Genomic DNA, 19,348 nt, shown 5'->3' on the forward strand with positions numbered 1-19,348 from the left:
GTGTATGCAATGTACCATCAAGCTACCCCTGTACTGCCTGTTGACAGCTCACTTCAGGCAGTTGAGAGTCAACAGGTTGGTGGTGGAGTTACAAGTCAGTCACGCTGGGTAAGGATGGCAAATTTCCTTTCCTGGAGGTCAGTAACAGCCATTATGTATTTTATAAAAGCATCCTGTAACGTACACTTGCCCACTGTAGGTATTGTAGAGTAACAGCATGTATGTATTATATACTTGCATCCTGGATGTTTTCTACTCTGTCTGCTTGAAATGAAACTTAGACATGAACCAATTCACTTTTCCACCTTTCTGCTGCAGTTCAATTGACACTAGCCAGGCCCTGAAGGTTCCTGGAGTCACCTGTTTCCTCACGGCCAAGGACATCCCAGGAAGCAATGTGACCGGACATATAGCAATGGATGAGACCGTGTTCGCTGATGATGTGGTTAGTGATCACCAATGCCAACAACAGTTTTCTTTCATGGGGTAACCCTTAAACTTCACACCCTGGGTTGTAACCGAGGCACAGAGGATCGTCCACCACCCCCGCCCCACCATTCGCCAGCCCCCAACCCCAATCTTCATCCCCATGAAATTATGAAATGTAAATACCCGGCTTCTGTTGTTGGAGGGAAGGTGACATGGTCTCGGGGCAATGTGTGGACAGTGGTGACATAGGGCTGTATGTCACTTCCTGTTTGGGTAGCTATGGAGATCCCAGCATGACCCGATCAGATGGAACAACAAACAAGCTACAGGAAGAACTCAGCGGGTCGAGCAGCATCTGTGGGAGGAAAGGAATTGCTGAAGTTTCGGATCAAAACCTGGTCCTGATCCTGGTTTCTTCTCTGAGTATGACAACTGTGCCAACACTTTCCTTCAGCTGATGGAAGTTCAGAGACCTGAAACATTAGCTCTGTTTCTCTTGCCACTGATGCTCGTGGAACTGCTGAGCATTTTTCAGCATTGTCTGATTTTATGTGGCATTTCCACTATTTTGCTATGGTGAACTTTTCTTGTGATGGGACATCCATAATTTATCTGGAAGTGAAGAAGGTGGACTCGTTTAAAACACAGTTAACATGGGAGCTGGGACAGTCTTTTCTCATGTATCGGGCATCAGTTTTATCTGTAAGCGTCGAACTACAATGGGAATTGACTCTCATGGCCCAGTAACAACCTGTACCACATGATGGAACCTAGTGATCTACCCCAGATATACATTCATTTGTACCCCTGTCCGGAGGAAGTGTGTGTACCCCTGTCTGGAGGAAGAGTATATAATACTAGAGGACATGCATTTAAAGTGAGAGGGGGAAAGTTCAAAGGAGATGTGCCGGGCAAGTTTTTACAGAGAGAGTGGTGGATGCCTGGAATGCGGTGGTAGAGGCAGATATGATAGAGGTGTTTAAGAGGCGTTTAGATAGGCACATGAGTGTGCAGAGAATGGAGGGACATCGACCATGTGCAGGCAGAAGGGATTAGGTGTCATTAACTTAATTAGTTCGGCACAACATTGTGAGCCAAGGGGCCTGTTCCTGTGCTGCACCGTTCTCTGATTCATGTTCTATGTTCTTTGTTAACATGATGACTGGAGGCCGGTGCAACTTAAACAGTTTTATCCCAAAGCAAGTGAACATGTTCAGTTAGTGAAGGATGGTTTCCTTCAGTTATTTAAAACAGCAGGGCAGTTCCCCGCATCAGTGGAGACACCAGAGACCGCAGATGCTGGAATCTGGAGCAACAGACAATCTGCTGGAGGAACTCAGCAGGTTGAGCAACATCTGTGTGGGGGGGGGGGGGGGGCAGGGAGGAGGAAGGAACTGTCAACATTTTGGGTCAAAACCCTGCATCAGGACTGAGAGGGGAGATTGTGGGAGTGGGGTCCCTCTTTACTCTGGCCATCTCCCCTCTCCACTCTCAGTCCTGATACAGGGTTTTGACCCGAAACATCGACAATTCCTTTCCACCCACAGATGCTGCTCGACCTGCTGAGCTCCTCCAGCAGATGGTTTGTTGCCCCACGTCAGTGAGTTGGTTTCCTCGACGGAACAGAAATGAATTGGCCGCGGTTGTGTGGCTGGGTCAGGCTGCTGCCTGTTAGTGCCGCTGGGCACTGCCACGGTTTACAGGACCAACAGAAGGGAACCCGATGTGTAATGCAGCCAGAGCATTCATAGACAGCCCGTCACTGTGGCAGGAATTTCCCTGAATTAGTCCCAGACATCCAATTCCGCCCTGGAATGCCGAGCTTTCCAGCACTTCCTGCCCTTAGCTCAGGTTTCACCTTTTTTATGCCCATTAATGGAGGGCGTTGGGCACCACCTTCCACCACAGGCAGAAGTTGACTCTGGATCCAGACTTTGACCATTCAGTGAGCTTGGGGCTGGGGCTAGGATTAACATTCTCTGGTTGTGCACTGCTGTATAAGTTGATGCAGGGCTCCTGTTTGTTCTTTGTGCGGGTGTGTGTGTGTGTGTGCCTTATAATCACGATGTTGTTTCTGTGCACTGCGTAGGTCACTTGTGTCGGACACATTATCGGGGCAGTTGTTGCTGACACAGAGGATCATGCCCAGATCGCTGCAAAGGCAGTGAAAGTCACTTACAAAAAGCTAAAGCCCATTATCACCATTCAGGTAACTACATGAGCTTGTTATGTTATTATGTTGTGACCTGTACCCACTTATGTAACAGGCAGGATGACTGACATTCGCTCCTCAAATTAATATTTGACATCAATAAGGTAAGCATGCAATGGTGAAACAGCCAGTAAAACCAAAACTTTACAAGTAACGATTCAAACGAGTTATTTTCTATGGTTAACTAGAGTTTTAAAGTAGCTGTTGCAGCATTGACTTTCAGCATGTTTACTCCTCACCCATCCACATTTCATTGTTACCATTTACCCTGCAGCCAAAGATACTCCCTTAATTAGACAAGTTCTTATGATCGTGGATTTCATCCTGTTTCTTCCAGTCCTGTGTCTAACTTACTAAAGTTAACAGCCCCTGTTTAACAAATGAATGCCTACAGTCCAGATGCTGGTGTTTATAAGGTATCTCTGTTGAATCGAAGGGTGGAGTCAGAACTCCAGTGGTAAAATGGTCTTCAGATAAACCCGTGACATTGGCTCTCTTGCCCCTCAGAAGTTGCAAGTTCAAGTGCTGCTCCGGAGACTTGAGGACAAAATCTCAGCTGACATGCCCAGTGCAGTGCTGAGGGATAAAATGTTAAACGTTGGCCCCATGAGCTGCCTTTAGTGAACATTAAAGGATCCCATGACACAATTGTGATAAGAATTTCAATTTTCCTTGGTGTCCTGATGGGAGGACACGTCGAGAGAGTGATTAGTAAAGTATGTGGGATCTGGGGATTCTTGAATTGTGCAAAAGCAGGGAATGTTCGGCCCACAGCGGGAGTACTGCATTTAATTCTAGTCACCTAACCTTAGGAGGAATGTGAAAGTGCAGAACAGGTTTATTGGAATGGTTCCAAAGATATCAGCTCCAAGGTTAGACTGGTGAAGTTACCGTCCATCAGTTCCTCTCCATTGACTGTGGAAGGCAATGCCAGTTGTAGGTTTTTCCTACTCTCAGTATCTAACTTAATTTAACACGAGATTTGTTTGTGACTACAACAAATTACTTTGTGTACGATTATATTGATTATAAGCACAAAAGATTCATTGAGTGATCTACACCCAATGCAAAGAAATAACAAAGAAGTTAGTCACAATCTGTGCATCAAAACCCTGGTAGTCGCCCAGCAGTCTCTTCACCTCCCCACACCACCCACCCCCACCATCCCAAAACTGCTCTCTGCTGACTTTTCTGTTTGATTTTTCTCTTCTTATTCCACTCCATTTCAGTAATGCATTGTCTGTGTTACTCCTTGCCAGTTGTGTTTCTTCTTTATAAACTGAGCTATTCTTCATTATCCTTGTTTCCCTTTTTCAGACTGACTTTTCTTGCTTGGGACTTTCAAGCTGATTGCCTTGCCCACTGTTTTGAACATCTTTCGCTTCATTGATAAGGTCCAGGGGATGCTTCAACCCCTTCATTATTCTCTGCTCCTAATTGCCCCTTGATTTAATTGTTTCAAGTACCATTCTATGTTCATGTGTTCCTGGTAAGTTCAATTTATGTACTGTTCCTGATTATCTGTCTGTTTTAAACATAATACTGCTTGCACTGTAACAACACATTAATTTAACAATATTTACATTGATATCAAGATACTAAGATATATCAGAAACCATTACATTAGTTTTGTTTAAAACATCTTTGGTTTTTCTGCAACAGGTGTTGACATCACTTTGCCTCTGAGAGCTAAATAACTTCATAAGGACACATCAGGTATAGATAGTGTAGGCTGCAAGAAACTTTTTCCCCACATCCGAGGTAGATAAAACTAGATGACATAGATCTAGGGTAAGGGGTAAGAAACTTAGAGGGGATCTGAGAAGTCCTTTTTCACCCAGAGGGTGGTGAATACACTGCCCGAGAAAGTTGCTGACAGCACTTAAGAAATGTCTAGATAAACGCTAGGCATAGAAGGCTATGGGCTAAATGCTGGAAGATGGGATTAACACAGATGAGTGCCCACTGATCAGTGTAGATGTGGTGGACTGAATGGCCTGTTTTCATTGCTGTATGAATCTATGGGCAGCCCATTGTTCATCCACAAATATGCTGTCTGTCGTCCCTCCGTAGACACAGCTGCCCACTGTACCTCTTCTATGGCAATAACTCCAGGCTCAGCCTGCGGGAAAGCTGTTCAGAGAACTAGGGGCATTTATGGATGAGAATCAGATGAGTAAATAAACAATTTGGGTCTGCATTATGTGACACAACTGTGGGGGGGGAAAAAAAATTGTTGTCAAATCTCAGTGGAATTTGTTGTGAAAAGACATTTGATATGTTGGGAGATTGCAGTAATGTAAATTGGGAAGAAGCTAGCAGAGGGCAGTTGGGCCAAATGGCCCAGCTCTTCAGAAAGATGCAACGTAATTCTGTATTCATGTGTCTACCTGAAACAGACCCGTGCACAGCCTTAGTATGTTTAGAAAGGAAGACCTGTAGGATACTTCTGTCACCAATACCTCACATCGATGACGATGTGTAACTCAAGTCACTCCCCAGTGCTATAAATCCTGTACTCAGAGTTGCCTAGTTTAATAAAATGTGTCTTTTTATGACTCCACTATTGGTTCCAAGCAGTGACCAGAAATTTCTTCCAAAACAGGAAGCCATCAGCCACCAATCCTTCCACATTTCACCACTCAAATTTGAGAATGGAAACATCGAACAAGGATTTGGACAAGCTGATGACATCGTTGAGGGTCTGTTGGTGGCTCTGGTTTTAAATATGGACTTAATTCATGAGAAATTATGGGTTTAAGAGGATTTAAATTCATAAATAACAGATTGATGGTTGAAATATTGTTGAAGGGTTCAGGGGGTTTATATATAGAATAATGGATACCTAGGGATGATTACAGACTGGGATCTAATCCAGGGGTTCAGGGAGTTTATATATAGAATAATGGATATCTAGGGGGGGGGTGATTATAGACTGGAATCTAATCCAGGGGTTCAGGGTGTTTATATGTAGAATAATGGATACCTGGGGGTGATTACAGACTGGGATCTAATCCAGGGGTTCAGGGGATTTATATATAGTATACAGGATACCTGGGAGTGATTACAGACCGGAATCTAATGGAAGGGCTCAGATAGTTTTTACCTGTTTGTTTGATTATCTGTACATGTTTATATCTCCCAAGACAGTTTTGCCTGTCATTTTCTATTATGCAGCTGTATTTGCAAAGTTACTCTCTGTCAGAGGCGTGTCCCTGTCGAGAGACAGCATCAAATTTATATCAATGGTGTTCCACAGGGAAAATACACATTGGAGGCCAGGAGCACTTCTACCTGGAGACACACTGCACGGTGGCTGTGCCCAGAGGTGAAGACGGTGAAATGGAAGTCTTTTCATCAACACAGAGCCCTTCAGAAACACAGGCAGGTGCTTCTGACCGGTTGCTACATCAATGCAGGTGTCATCAGCTGACAATCTACTTCAGTACTGTTGCAATCTGTGGGTGGCAGTGACGAATGACCCCACGGCTCAGTTCCTGGTCTGTGCTGATGGACCCCATGGGTCAGTTAGGAGAGCTGCTGCCTCCCAGCTCCAGTGACCCGAGATCAGTCCTGACCTCCACTGCTGTCTGTGTGGAGTTTGCACGTTCTCCCTGTGACCAGAGGAAACTGGATCCCTGGGTGCTCTGGTTTCCTCCTACATCTCAAACGTGTGGGTCGGTGAATTAATTCCATAAGGAGTACAAGAACAAAGGGATCTGGAGAGGGGGGTACATATGGCAGTGCAGACTGAGAAAGCACATGGGATCCAGGCTTCGTTCATAAAAAGCAAGGAAGTTCTGATGAATCTTTATAAAACACTGGAATATTGTGTCCAGTTCTGGGAGCCACCCATTTGGAAGTATATTGACGCTTTAGAGAGGAAGCAGAAGAGATCAACTGGATTGATTCCAGGGATGATAAGCTTTGGTTATGTGGATAGACTGGAGAAGCTGGGATGGTCTCCTTGGAACAGAGGATAGTTTGAGGAGATCCAATGGGTGTATTTAAAATCACGAAAACCATGGCTAATCATTGGGAGGCATGATGTAAGTGCAGATCTTTCTTTTAAATAATGTAGAACTAGATCACGTTTTGCCTTATGATGTAGAAGGAGGCCATTTTGGCCCATCAAGTCTCTGCTGGCTCAGAGAGCAATCCCATTCCTCACTAACCTTGCTGGAGTCGGGATTCGGAGTGGGAGAATTGAGAAGAAGAGAGTCTCCTTACTTGTGAGTTTTGCTTGGGTCAAGCGGAGTGGCCATTGTGGAGCAGCCATTTTGAGAGGGGCTGCTGCTGTCTAGTCAAAGTGCTGCTGGTTGTCTAAATATGGGCTTTGGTGAATACCAGGCTTCAGTGAGGAGGGTGAACAGCACTAAGGTAAGGTGAGGATAGGTTCTTATTCTTTTTTCTGTCTCTTTATTTTCCCTAAAACATTTTAGTCATGGCAGGTGAGCTCAGACCCATGTCATGTTCCTCCTGCACAATGTGGGAACTCAGGGAGGCTGCCAGTGTCCTTGATGACTACGTGTGTAGGAAGTGTCCAGCTGCAGCTCCTGACAGACTGCATGATGGCACTGGAGTTGTGCATGGATTCACTTTGGAACATCTGTGATGCGGAGAATGTTGTGAGTAGCACGTTCAGTGAGTTGGTCACACTGCAGTTTAAAGGCCGAGGGAAAGATGGGGAACGGGCGACCAACAGGCAGAGCAAGTAGCAGGAAGGTAGTGCAGGAGTCCCCTGTAGTCATCACCTGCAGTGGCCAGGATCATGGCACTGTGAGTGGCTCTGCTGCTCAGGAGGGCAAGAAAGAGTGGCAGGGCTATAGTGGTATGCCTAGATTCTTGGAACATTGGAACTGGTTCTGGGGGAGGTGGGACCAGTACAAACTGGATGGTCTACACCTGGGTAGAACTGGGATCAATATCCTAGGGGGGATTGTTTGCCAGTGCTGTTGGGGAGGGTTTAAACTAAAATGGCAGGGAGATGGGAATCCATGCAGAAAGACACGGAAACAGAGCAGAGACCAGAGCAAAAGTTAGAAAAGAGAAAAGTAAGAGTGGAGTACAGAAAAGTCAAAAGCAAAGGACACACAGGTTACTCAATTCTAAAAGGACAATGAGTGTAAGGGCACTTTACCTGAAAGCCTTTAGTATCTGAAACAAGGTCAGTGAATTTGTGGCACAAATCAATACAAAGGAGTATGATTTAGTGACCATTACAGAAACGTGGTTGCAGGGTGGAGATGAGTGGGAATTAAATATTCAAGGGTATCAGGTAATATGGAAGGATGGGCAGGAAGGTTAAAGAGGTGGGAAAGCTCTCTTAATTAAGAATGAGATCAGGACGATAGTGAGAGAAGATATAAGATCTAAGGAGCAGAATGTTGAGTCCATCTGGGTAGAGATTAGGAATAGTAAAGGATAAACATCACTGGTGGGAGTTGTCTATAGGCCACCAAATAATAACATTACGGTGGTACAGGCAATAAACCAAGAAATCTTTGATGTATGTAGGAATGGAACAACAGTTGTCATGGGGACTTTAACTTCCACATAGATTGGGTGAATCAAGTTGGTTGAGGCAGTCTTAAGGAGGACTTCATAGAATGCATCCGTGATAGCTTTCTTGAACAGCATGTTAGTGAACCTACAAGGGAAAGTGTTATCTTGGACCTGGTCCTGTGTAATGAGAGAGGTAAAATTAACGATCTTGTAGTTGGGGATCGTCTTGAAAAGAGTGATCGTAGTATGATTGATTCTCTCATACAAACGGAAGGTGCAATAGTTCGATCTAAAACCAGCGTATTATGCCTAAACAAGAAAGACTACAATGGGATGAGGGAGGAGTTGGCTTCCATAGACTAGAAACACAGCCTATATGGTGGGATAGTTGAGGAATAGTGGAAGACTTTCAAAGAGATTTTTCACGGTGCTAAACGAAAGTATATTCCAGTTAACTGCAAGGACAGTAACGGTGTGAAGAGCCAGCCTTGGATAAATAAATGAAGGCATCAAGCTAAAAGATTTGGAAGTGGGGACCAAGTGTAGCGTATCTAAATTTGCTGATGACACTAAATTGAGTGGAAAAGCAAATTGTGCAGAGGATGCGGAGAGCCTGCAGAGAGATACAGAGAGGTTAAGTGAGTGGGCAAGGGTCTGGCAGATGGAGTACAATGTTGGTAAATGTGAGGTCAACCACTTTGGAAGGAAAAATAGAAGAACAGATTATTATTTAAATGGTGAAAGATTGCAGCATGCTGTCGTGCAGAGGGACTTGGGAGTGCTTGTGCATGAATTGCAAAAGTTTGGTTTGCAGGTGCAACAGGTTATCAAGAAGGCAAATGGAACGTTGGCCTTCATTGCTGGAGGGATTGAATTGAAAAGCAGAGAGGTTATGCTGCAACTGTACAGGGTACTGGTGAGGCCACACTTGGAGTACTGCATGCAGTTCTGGTCTCCTTGCTTGTGGAAGTAAGTACTGGTTTTGGAGGCAGTGCAGAGGAGGTTCACCAGGTTGATTCCGGAGATGAGGGGGTTAGCCTATAAGGAGAGATTGTGTCACCTGGGACTATACTCGCTGGAATTCAGAAAATGAGAGGGGATCTTGTAGAGACGTATAAAATTATGAAAGGGATAGATAAGATAGATGCAGGAAAGTTGTTACCACTGGTAAGTGAGACTAGAACTAGGAGAAATGGCCTCAGGATTCAGGGGAGTAGATTTAGGACAGAGATGAGGAACTGTTTTTCCCAGAGAGTAGTGAATCTGTGGAATCCTCTGCCCAGGGAAGCAGTAGAGGCTACCTCATTAAATGTAGTTAAGACACAGATAGATTTTTGCACAGTAGGGGAATTAAGGATTATGGGAAAAGGCAGGTAGGTGGTGCTGAGTCCATGGCTAGATCAGCCATGATCTTATTGAATGGCAGAGCAGATTCGACAGGCCAGATGGCCGACTCCTGCTCCTATTTCTTATGTTCTAACTTCCCCCGTAACCTGTTGGATACCTATTCCACACAGACAGCACTGGTGGTCAGGATCGAACACAGGTCTCGGGAGCCGTGAGGCAGCACCTTCCAACAACTACACCACTATGCCACTGGTCGCATAATGGGAGGACTTCCGGTTATGTTAAATTAACCTGAGTGGGGTGGAGTATTTATCCCACCTTGTTAATTCTGTTTACCTTTTGCTGTTTTCCTACAGGGCCTTGTTGCAAAGGCGCTCGGTGTCCCCGCCAACAAGATCGTGTGTCGGGTGAAGCGGCTCGGAGGGGGCTTTGGTGGGAAGGAGTCACGCTCCATGATCCTGTCGACTGTGGTGGCAGTTGCCGCTTATAAGTATGTGTCAGCGCTGGAAAATAGAGTCATAGGGTCATATAGCATGGAATTAGGACCTTCTGCCCATTCTGAGTCCATGCTGATGATTAAGCACCCAATTACACTAGTTCTACATTCCCATTAACACCCCCAGATTCTACTACTCACAGACAAGTGGCAACTTACAGTAGCTATTTAACCTACCAACTCATATGTCCTTGGATGTAAGAGGAAACTGGAAGTTGCACGTGTGGGGGATAAATACCAGCAGGAACCATTGGGCAGAATGGTCTGTCTCTGTACTCTAAGTTCTAGGCACAGTGGTGAAAGGGAAGTCAAAGAACTGGATGACCACCAAGTGTTTGGCAATGCCAAACCTGAGCAGCTCCTCAAAAACTGATTTTCAGGAAGTGTGAGCATTCTCGGTGAGAATGGGTAAGGTTTCACCGCTCCTCTTCCTTCCTTCTTCATCCCCTCTTCTCTCTGACAGGACAAAACGTCCCGTTCGATGTGCACTCAGTCGTGATGTGGATATGTTAGTGAGCGGGGGAAGGAATCCTTTTCTGGGACGCTACAAGGTAAGGTCTTGAGAATGATGAGGCAGTTCCAGGGAATTATTGTTGGGATTGTTCACCTGCCATTCATGGGATCTTTCCCTGCCTTTTCCTTTCAGGTTGGGTACCAGAAGAGCGGGAAAATCGTGGCCGTGGATCTCACACTTTACTGTAACGCAGGAAATAGCCTGGACCTTTCATCTTGTGTACGTGAGCCCAAGACGCACAACCTCACAAGAAGAATTTTATTTTTAATTGTGACTAGAACCCATTCCACGCAGGACAAAAATAAAAGCATATAATTAGAGGAAGCACTCAGCAAGTCGAGCAGCATCTGTGGAAAAAGAAACAGGGTTAATGAGTCAGCATGATGACCTTTGGTCAGAACTAGGAAAAGTTAGAAAATAGGCTTGTTTTAAATTGCAGAGAAAAGGACCGAGTGGAGAGAACCTACTTGGTTAAAAAAAAAACTTTCATGGTCATCCTACACCAAAATACTGCAGATGCTGGAAATCTGAAAGAAAAGCTGACAATGGAGGAAATACTCTTCAGGTCAGGCAGCATTGGTGAAGGGAGAAATACAGAGTTAATGTTTCAGGTCAATCAAATTTCATTGGAATTGGAGAAGGGAGAGAAGTTTAAAACAGAGGTCTAAAGGCGATGAGCTGAGAAAATATAAAGGGAGGACTGAGAGGAAGGGTGGGAGAGTTGAAACAATATATGCGATGATGCTGCAGATTTAAAGTGACAGATAACTGGTAACTGAGGGCCACTCTTGCAGACTGAATAGAGTTAAAATAACTGTTGTAGCCTTTTTCCCCGTGTATTTTCTCTGCTTGGAGAATCTAAGATTGGATCATAATAAGGGGTTGGCCATTAAGGTGCAGATGTTCTGATGCAGGATTTTGACCCGAAACATTGAAAACTCCTTACCACCTACAGATGCTGCTCGACCCACTGAGTTCCTCCAGCAGATTGTTTGCTGCTTACAATGCAGGTCTGTTCCCTGAACTGATGGCCAGGGACTTTTCAAATCCCACTGTGACAGATTTAAATTCAGTTAATTCAATAATAATGATGAAATTCCCAGATTATTGTGAAAGCCCAACTGGTTCACAATCTCCTGTGGAGAAGGGATTCTCCACTGTTATCCAGTCTGGCCTGTGTGTGAATCCAAATCCACTCATGGCTCCTGACCGTCTCTGGAACAGCCAAGTAAAGGGCTGATCTTTACAGCAGCTCTTACAGTCTGTAAATAAATGGGTTAACAGAGGCCTGTTTGCAGACCACAGGAACAGGGTAAGACCCACCTTCTCAGACTCTCACCTGCTGAAACAAAGTTCCATTAGGAACTTTTGATTATAAGTCCCACGGGATTTAAAACAGAAAATGCTGAAAACATTCAGCAGGTCAGACAGCATCTGTGGGGAGAGAAACAGTTCACATTTCAGGAAAGAGAGAAAACAGGTTAGTTTTAAGTTGCAAAGCAAGTATGAGGAGAAATGAACCAGACAAAGGGAGTATCTCTGACATACTGGGGCCAGGGTTGCTGGTGAAGCCATCTGGCTGATAGATTAATGAGGGCAGTTAAAGAGAGATTTTAAAAAATGGACATGTAAAAGCCATGAAATTCAGGTCAGAGCTACAGGAAATGCCTGGCAGATCAGACAATGTCTCTGGAGAGGGAAAGACTTTGTTGCAGATGGATACTCTGCAGCAGAGCTAGCCAGTTCTGATGATAACAGAGGAAGTTGAATTGGAGACACAGGAAGTGAGCTACCTGAAATCATTGAATTCAATATTAAGTCCCAAAGATTGAAAAGTACCTAGTTGGAAGATGACGAGTTTTTCCTCAAGCTTATGTTGGCACTGTGCAGAAGGCCACAGTCAGATGGGTCAGTGTGTGAATGGGACGAAGAATTCAGAGATAGGCCTCCGTGGAGTGAACAAACAAACTTCATGGAGTGGTCACCAGGGACACTAAACTTCATGAGCAACTGTTTACCTGCTCTACTTCTCCACTCAAAGCCCAGTACGACAGATGTAGTTAATGCAGTTAGGGTAAGGAGGGAAAGTTTAAAGGAGATGTGCAGGGCCAGTTTTTTTTTACACAAAGTGGTAGGTGCCTGGAACAGGCTGCTAGGGACAGTAGAGGAAGCAGATACGATAATGGCAGTTCAGAGGCTGTTAGATAGACGCATGAATATGGCAGGATATAGATCATGTGCAGGCAGAAGAGATTTAGTTTAATTTGGCATAGTGTTCGGCACAGACGTGGTGGGCCGAAGGGCCTGTTCCTGTGCTGTACTCTTCCATGTTCTAACATCTTGGCATCTCCTCTGATTGCTACTGAGTGGCTCTCCAGGAAAATTTAAATGACTGCCCTAACTATTTGGCTGACCACTAAAGCTCTCCCACTGTTAGTGTTTTGAATCGTCAGTTTACGCCAAGTCCTCTCATCTCCACCAGCTAGCAGTAAGGGCACAAGCACTGGGCTCAAGATGCCCAGTCCTTGCCATCAGGCTCCTGCTGATAAATGCATGCTGATGCTTGCTCCTTCTGTGGGTCAGCTGTCCACTGACATTCGTGGCTGAGTTCTCCCATTACTGAGTTAGTGGGAGATGTCGGGGATCACAGGTAGCAGAGTGGTGAGGAACGCATATGGCATGCTTGCCTTCATTGGATGGGGCACTGAGTACAAAAGTTGTGAAATCATGTGACAACTGTACAAGATGCTGGTGAGACTGCACCTGTGCCTGAGGACAGTCAACAATTCTGGGCCATTAGATAATCGAAAGGGCTGGGGTTTAAGGAGCAACTGTAAAGTAACTCTTCCCAGAACTGACTGACTCTCTCTGTCTCTCTATCTCTATCTCTCTCTCTGCCCCCCCCCCCCCCACCAACCTCTGAAACCAGATCTTGGAGCGGGCTTTGTTCCACATGCTCAATGCTTATAAAATCCCCAACGTTCGAGGGATTGGCTACGTCTGCAAAACAAACCTACCTTCCAACACGGCGTTCCGTGGATTCGGGGCACCTCAGGGAATGCTGATCGCTGAGAGTTGGATGGACGCTGTTTTCCAGAAGAGCAGACTGCCTGCAGACCAAGTATGGAGCAAGGGAGGGGTGCCTGGGGAGTTGGAGGGAGTTGGGATGGGGACAGGGACATTGAGGTCCCAGGCTTGGATAAGGGCTCACAAAAGCCGTGGCTGGGAGGTGAGGTTGGGCTAATCCTTCCAGATCATACACAGGTCAGCACTTCACACGAATGGGATTTTAACTCCCACCACTCTACTCATTCAGAGCAAGAATTGTGCCTGGATGGGATTTTAAATACTGTCTTTTTCCCAGGGTGGGGGAGTCTAAAACTAGAAGACATAGATTTAATGTGAGGAAAGGTTTAGAAGGGACCTGAGGAGCAACTGTTTCACATGGAGGGTGGTAGGTATATGGAATGAACTACCAGAGGAAGCATTTAAAAAAACATGTGGACGAGGACATGAATAGAAAAGGTTTAGAGGGATATGGGCCAAACACAGGCAAATGGGACGAGCTCAGATAGACATATTGGTTGGCATGGACACGTTGGGCCAAAGGGCCTGTTTCCATGCTGTATAGCTCTATGACACTATGTCACGCCCATCAGTTCACTGAGTGGAACTCCTGTCACCTCCCTCACTATCAGCCAACATTTCTTCCAATTTCTTTGATATGGGGTGCTGCCAGAGCACTGGAGAGTTGCAAATGTTACTCCCTTGTTCAAAAGAAAAGGGAGTAAGGATAATTCAGCAAATCCAGGCTGTTCCGTTAAACATCAGTGGTGTTAAAGCTTTTAGAAACATGATTCTGGGACAAGACTAATAGTTACCTGGATGGAAATGGATTAATTAAAGCAGGCCAGCATGGATGGTAAAGTCAAATTATGCTGAAACAATTTAATCAAATTTTTCATGTGGTAACAGAGTTAATGAGAATAACGTAGTTGATGTGGTGTATGCGGACAACCAGAAGGCTTTTGACAAGATGCCATAAAAGAGACATCGATAGCATGCACACAAAGTTGGCTAACAGACAACAGGTTACGGTGAATGAGCTTTTATCAGACTGGAGGAAGGTGAATAGTGGTGTTACCCGGCAATCAGCGTTAGGGCCATGTTAATAACCTGGACTCGGGGATGAGTCAAGGTGCAAGCCACACCTTCTAACTTAGGAAATGATACAAAACATCACCATTGTGAACTGCAAAGAGGACAGTGATGTCAGAAAGATATAAACGGGCTGGTGGAATGGGCAGTCGCACGGCAGATGAAGTTTAATGCAGGGAGATGTGAGCTGATGAATTTTGGAAGGAAGAATGAGAGGTAATGTAGAATAAGAGATATTGTTGTAAAAGGGCACAGGAGCAGAGATCGGGTGTATGTGTGCACAAGCCATTGAAAGTGGCAGGGCAGGTTGAGAAAGTGCTTAACAAGGCGAACACAATTTTGAGCTTTATCAATAGATGAAGTATAAAAGTGAAGTCATGCTGAACATTTTATAAAACTGGTCCAGCCTCAACTGGACTATTGTGTTCATTCCTGGTCACTTTGTTAGCAGACATTGGAAAGGGTGCAGAAAAGATTTGCAGGAATGGGTTCTGGGTGAGGGACCGCAATTAGAGGCTGAGACTGCTTTCTTTAGGGGAAGGCTAAGGGGGAATTTGATGTAAGTGTATGAAATATGGAAAGTCTGGACAGAGTGGATAGTGAGAGGTTGTTTCCTTTGGAGGAGGTGTTGAGGACCTGATGGGTATAAAGGGGAAGACAATAAAGAATAACAAGAGGAAGAATTTTTTTTTTTACATGGGTTTGGAATGCATGGCCAGTAGATATGCAAGAGGCAGATTCCTTTGTGGCCTTCAAGAGGCATTTGTGGTGGAAAAAAGTTTAAATGCCTATGGAGAACGAGCTAGTGGTAGAACTAGTGAGTTGTTCTGGGAGAGAGCCAGCCAAACTCAATGGACTGAAAGGCCTCCTTCTGTGCTGTAATCATTCCATGATTTTTCCCAGGTAGGAGTTTAACCCCCACCAGTCTCCTCACTTGCTCTCTGTTATCCTGACTCCCATCATAAAGCAAACGGGAATGACATCATTGGTAGGTGGATCAGGGTGGAGGGACACACGACGAATGTGTGGGGTGAGGTTGCTTCACTTAACTCAATAAGAACGACTTAATGAGGTAAGAACAGATTCGGGTGGGATGAATGGAGGATGCCTTTGTTGCGGGTGGGAACATGGACTGGGGTTGGTGGGGACTGGGGTGGTCCTCTTTAGGGCTGGGCTATGTACGACTCCAGATTTGAATCCATGTGGTTGACTCTTCAGTGCCCTCTGAATTTCTTGATCGTGACGCCCATGCCTTCAAATTGCCACAAAGGCCAACAACAACCATGGGGCAGTTCCGCAACTTAAACACCAGGGAAAGGAGGGATATGAATCGCGTGCAGGCAGAAGGAATTAGATGAATTTGGCATCATAGTCAGCACGGATATGTTAAGCTGAATGGCCTGTTTCTATGCTGTACTGTGTTCTATGTTCTGAACCATGGGACTGTGAAAGTCAATCTGCACTGTAATAAAGCAAGCAACAACAGAACCAAGGAGCATACAAAAGTGCTGCTCTTCCCTGTACGTGGCCTGACTCAAGAAATACAGGGTGCTAACTTAGCTTAAATACATTGTTCTCCGGTGGGTGTCCACTCTGAAGCTCCACCCCCTCCTAGGCCATGCACCTACTGCACAGACGTACCCATATTTGGGTATGCTTGATCAGCTAGCGTTGCCATTGGTCAAAATGCGACTGCTGTGTGCAGCCTTACATGTTAACACGTCCTTCACAATTGGCGCCTTCCGTTGCACCCTGTTTCCTTGTGGCCTTGAGGTTTCATAGCTCAGTAACTTCTTACACTACATTTTACAACTAGCAGATGGCTTAATCTCTTACAACGGCTATATAACCAGTAACCCTTTGTTCACCAGCGTTCCCTTCCCATTGTCCTCTACAGGACAGTTCAGCAACCTGAGTCAGCAGTAAATGGGACCTTACCTGAGGTCTCACCACCCCCCCCCCCCCCCCCCCCCCATTAATAGCTCCAGTCCATTCACAGTTCTTCTCCAGCACGGGAACAGATGTCCTGGACACTGATGCGCCACTGAAGGCCGGGTGACGTTGCACCCGTTAATTTGTTTGGGTTTGCTGGGGTCATAGATGGGCTGCAGACACACAATCCCTATCCAAGTGTTCCTGATTGTTGGGTGCCTGGGTTTGTCACTTTATCCAAAACAATCCTCTTCACCTTCCATTCCCAAGGTGCGGAAGTTGAACTTGTACCAAGAGGGAGACATCACCCACTTCAGCCAAAAGATGGAAGACGTGAATATTGTGAAATGTTGGGATGAATGCATGGAGAGCTCGTCCTATCACAGCAGAAGAAAGGCAGTGGATGAATTTAACAGGTCAGGTGGATGCATTGGCTTCTGTCATCTTAACAATATCCCTTCAACAGCTGAGTTACAAGCAGTTTACTGGGGAAAGATATCAAAGTGACATCGAAGGACATAAACCGACAAATGGAGTTGATCAACTTAGTTGATGGAACAAATTAGAAGGGGTTGAGTGGCTCCTCTTTTTTCAGAATCTTGGAATATTTCTGATGTACTTGATGAGCAAGGGGGTGAGAGGATATTGGGGGGTGGGCCGGAATACAGAGCTGAATCTCCAGCTCCTGATTCATTTGTACGTGTAAGATGTTGGTTAGGCTCAGCTGGCGTGAGCTCGTGGCTTCCTCTGTGTGCTCAGTCCCACTGCTTCCATGGTTTCTGCTGTATCATACAAGAACTAACTGTTCCTTCGATCTTTGTCAGGCAGCATCGCTGGAAGAAGAGAGGGCTGGCGATTATTCCAACCATGTTCGGAATAAGCTTCACTGCCACATTCTTGAACCAGGTACAAAAGGAGTGAGGGTGGGGAGAATCGATCATGAGAGGGGTGGGGTTGGGGAGGGTAGTAGTGGGGTTGGGGAGGGTTGGAGTGAGCGGGGTGGGAATAAACCAGCAGCCACTGTTGCCAGAACTGGAGATTAAAAAGAAACTAAATCCTTCTAAAAGAAAAATATATCACTGGAATACACAACAGGCTTGGCTGCATCTGAAAGGGTAAAGTCAGGACTAACCTTTGGGCCAAGAGAGACCATTCAGCCCCTTGAGCCTAACCCATTAGTCAAGCAGATCATGGCTGATCTGCATCTCATCTCAACTTCACTGACTCAAGTCTGTAGACAGTGATGGAGGTGTGCGGGTATTGGTTTATTTTTGTCACTTGTACCGAAGTACAGTGGAAAAACTTGTCTTGCATACCGTTCGTACAGGTCAATTCATTACACAGTGCATTGAGGTAGTACAGGGTAAAAACAATAACAGAATACAGGGTAAAGTGTCACAGCTACGGAGGAAGTACAGTGACACTTAGACAATAAGATGCAAGGTCATAACAAGGTAGATTGTGAGCTCAAGAGTCCCTCTCATTATATAAGGGAACTGTTCAATATATTATCTTATCACCATGGGATAGAAGCTGTCCTTGAGCCTGGTGATATGTGCCGTCAGGCTCCTGTGTCTTCTGCCTGATGAGAGAGGAGAAAAGAGGGTTGAAGACCAGTGAGGTTAGGTCTGTATCCTGAACCTGGGCTCGGTGATGTGGTCAGGTGTGTGTGGCCTGAGTCAGGAACTGGGAATGTGGCCTGGGCTGCGGGTGGGCTTGTGAGCTGGCAAACAGAGCACAGCTGGGAGTGTGGGTAAGAGGGGAGACAGTGGACAAGGGCCCCTGTGCCTGAGCCCACATGTGCGAGTGAGTGGGTTGGTGTCGAGAACTTCGGTCATGGGGAGCACATAAAGGCTGTGCTAAAGAAGTGGACCACCTGTCCCACCTGTGGAAGAGCTTGTGTTTCATACATCGACATCATCTGCCACCTTAGAACCCATGAGTGGGGAGTATGTCATCTGCATAAGAAGCAGAACAATCATCTCACCACCTCAGCCTTCAGGTTTTCCATGGTCCCACCAAGTTGGGCATGCATTTGCATGTATGGGCGTGTATTTGGTAATAATATTCTGCAGTCCTTTGTTTCTCTAATAATGTTCTAAATTCATTGGGATGGTGTTGGAGGCCAATGACAGAGAGGTGTGAATGGGGTGGAGGGTTAAAGTTAAATCCCTCCCTTGTGTTCTGTTGCAGGCGGGAGCTTTGGTTCACGTTTACACTGACGGCTCAGTGCTCCTGACTCACGGCGGGACTGAAATGGGCCAAGGGCTCCACACCAAGATGGTGCAGGTATGAACATAACCAGGGCTCCCAAAGACAAAGATCAGAATCAATTTTGCTGGAGAGTTTTGCAGTTTGTTACTTGAAGTTTCTGTTTCATATATGTTTGGACATCAACTGATTGATAATACTGAGAAGAAATGTCTCCTTTTAGCCCATGGGTTTGTACAAATATAAAAACAAAACTGCAGATGCTAGAAATCTGAAATCAAACTGGAAATGCTGTTAGGGAGCATCTGGGGAGAGAAAGAGTGTTAAAGTTTCAGGTTGGTGACTTTTCACCAGAACTAGATTTGTACCTGGTTCCTAGGCTGCTTTGCCTGCAGTCTATCCTATCTAGATCCCTCATATACCTCATATTTTATATACCTCAATTATGTCCCCTCTTAACCTCTTCCACTCCAGAGAAACCAGATACAGCCTCTCCGGTCTCTCCTCATAATTGAAATGTTCCATCCCAGGCAATATCCTGGTG

The 19,348-nt window shown here is 45.5% G+C and overlaps 1 protein-coding gene across 1 annotated transcript in view; it reads left to right on the top strand.

Annotated features, from left to right (window-relative positions):
- LOC127574869 (xanthine dehydrogenase/oxidase-like) overlaps nucleotides 1–19,348 on the top strand; it is a 70,190-nt gene that overhangs the window by 40,800 nt on the left and 10,042 nt on the right. The window contains exons 19-29 of the mRNA XM_052024327.1: nucleotides 319–445; nucleotides 2,519–2,638; nucleotides 5,247–5,343; nucleotides 5,901–6,025; nucleotides 9,850–9,983; nucleotides 10,453–10,540; nucleotides 10,636–10,722; nucleotides 13,433–13,624; nucleotides 16,864–17,009; nucleotides 17,418–17,499; nucleotides 18,787–18,882. Coding sequence (XP_051880287.1) covers nucleotides 319–445; nucleotides 2,519–2,638; nucleotides 5,247–5,343; nucleotides 5,901–6,025; nucleotides 9,850–9,983; nucleotides 10,453–10,540; nucleotides 10,636–10,722; nucleotides 13,433–13,624; nucleotides 16,864–17,009; nucleotides 17,418–17,499; nucleotides 18,787–18,882 — 1,294 coding nt within the window. The remainder of the gene's footprint in view (nucleotides 1–318; nucleotides 446–2,518; nucleotides 2,639–5,246; nucleotides 5,344–5,900; nucleotides 6,026–9,849; nucleotides 9,984–10,452; nucleotides 10,541–10,635; nucleotides 10,723–13,432; nucleotides 13,625–16,863; nucleotides 17,010–17,417; nucleotides 17,500–18,786; nucleotides 18,883–19,348) is intronic.

Source organism: Pristis pectinata, chromosome 10 (genome assembly GCF_009764475.1).
Source record: "Pristis pectinata isolate sPriPec2 chromosome 10, sPriPec2.1.pri, whole genome shotgun sequence".
Classification (NCBI taxonomy): Eukaryota; Metazoa; Chordata; class Chondrichthyes; order Rhinopristiformes; family Pristidae; genus Pristis; species Pristis pectinata.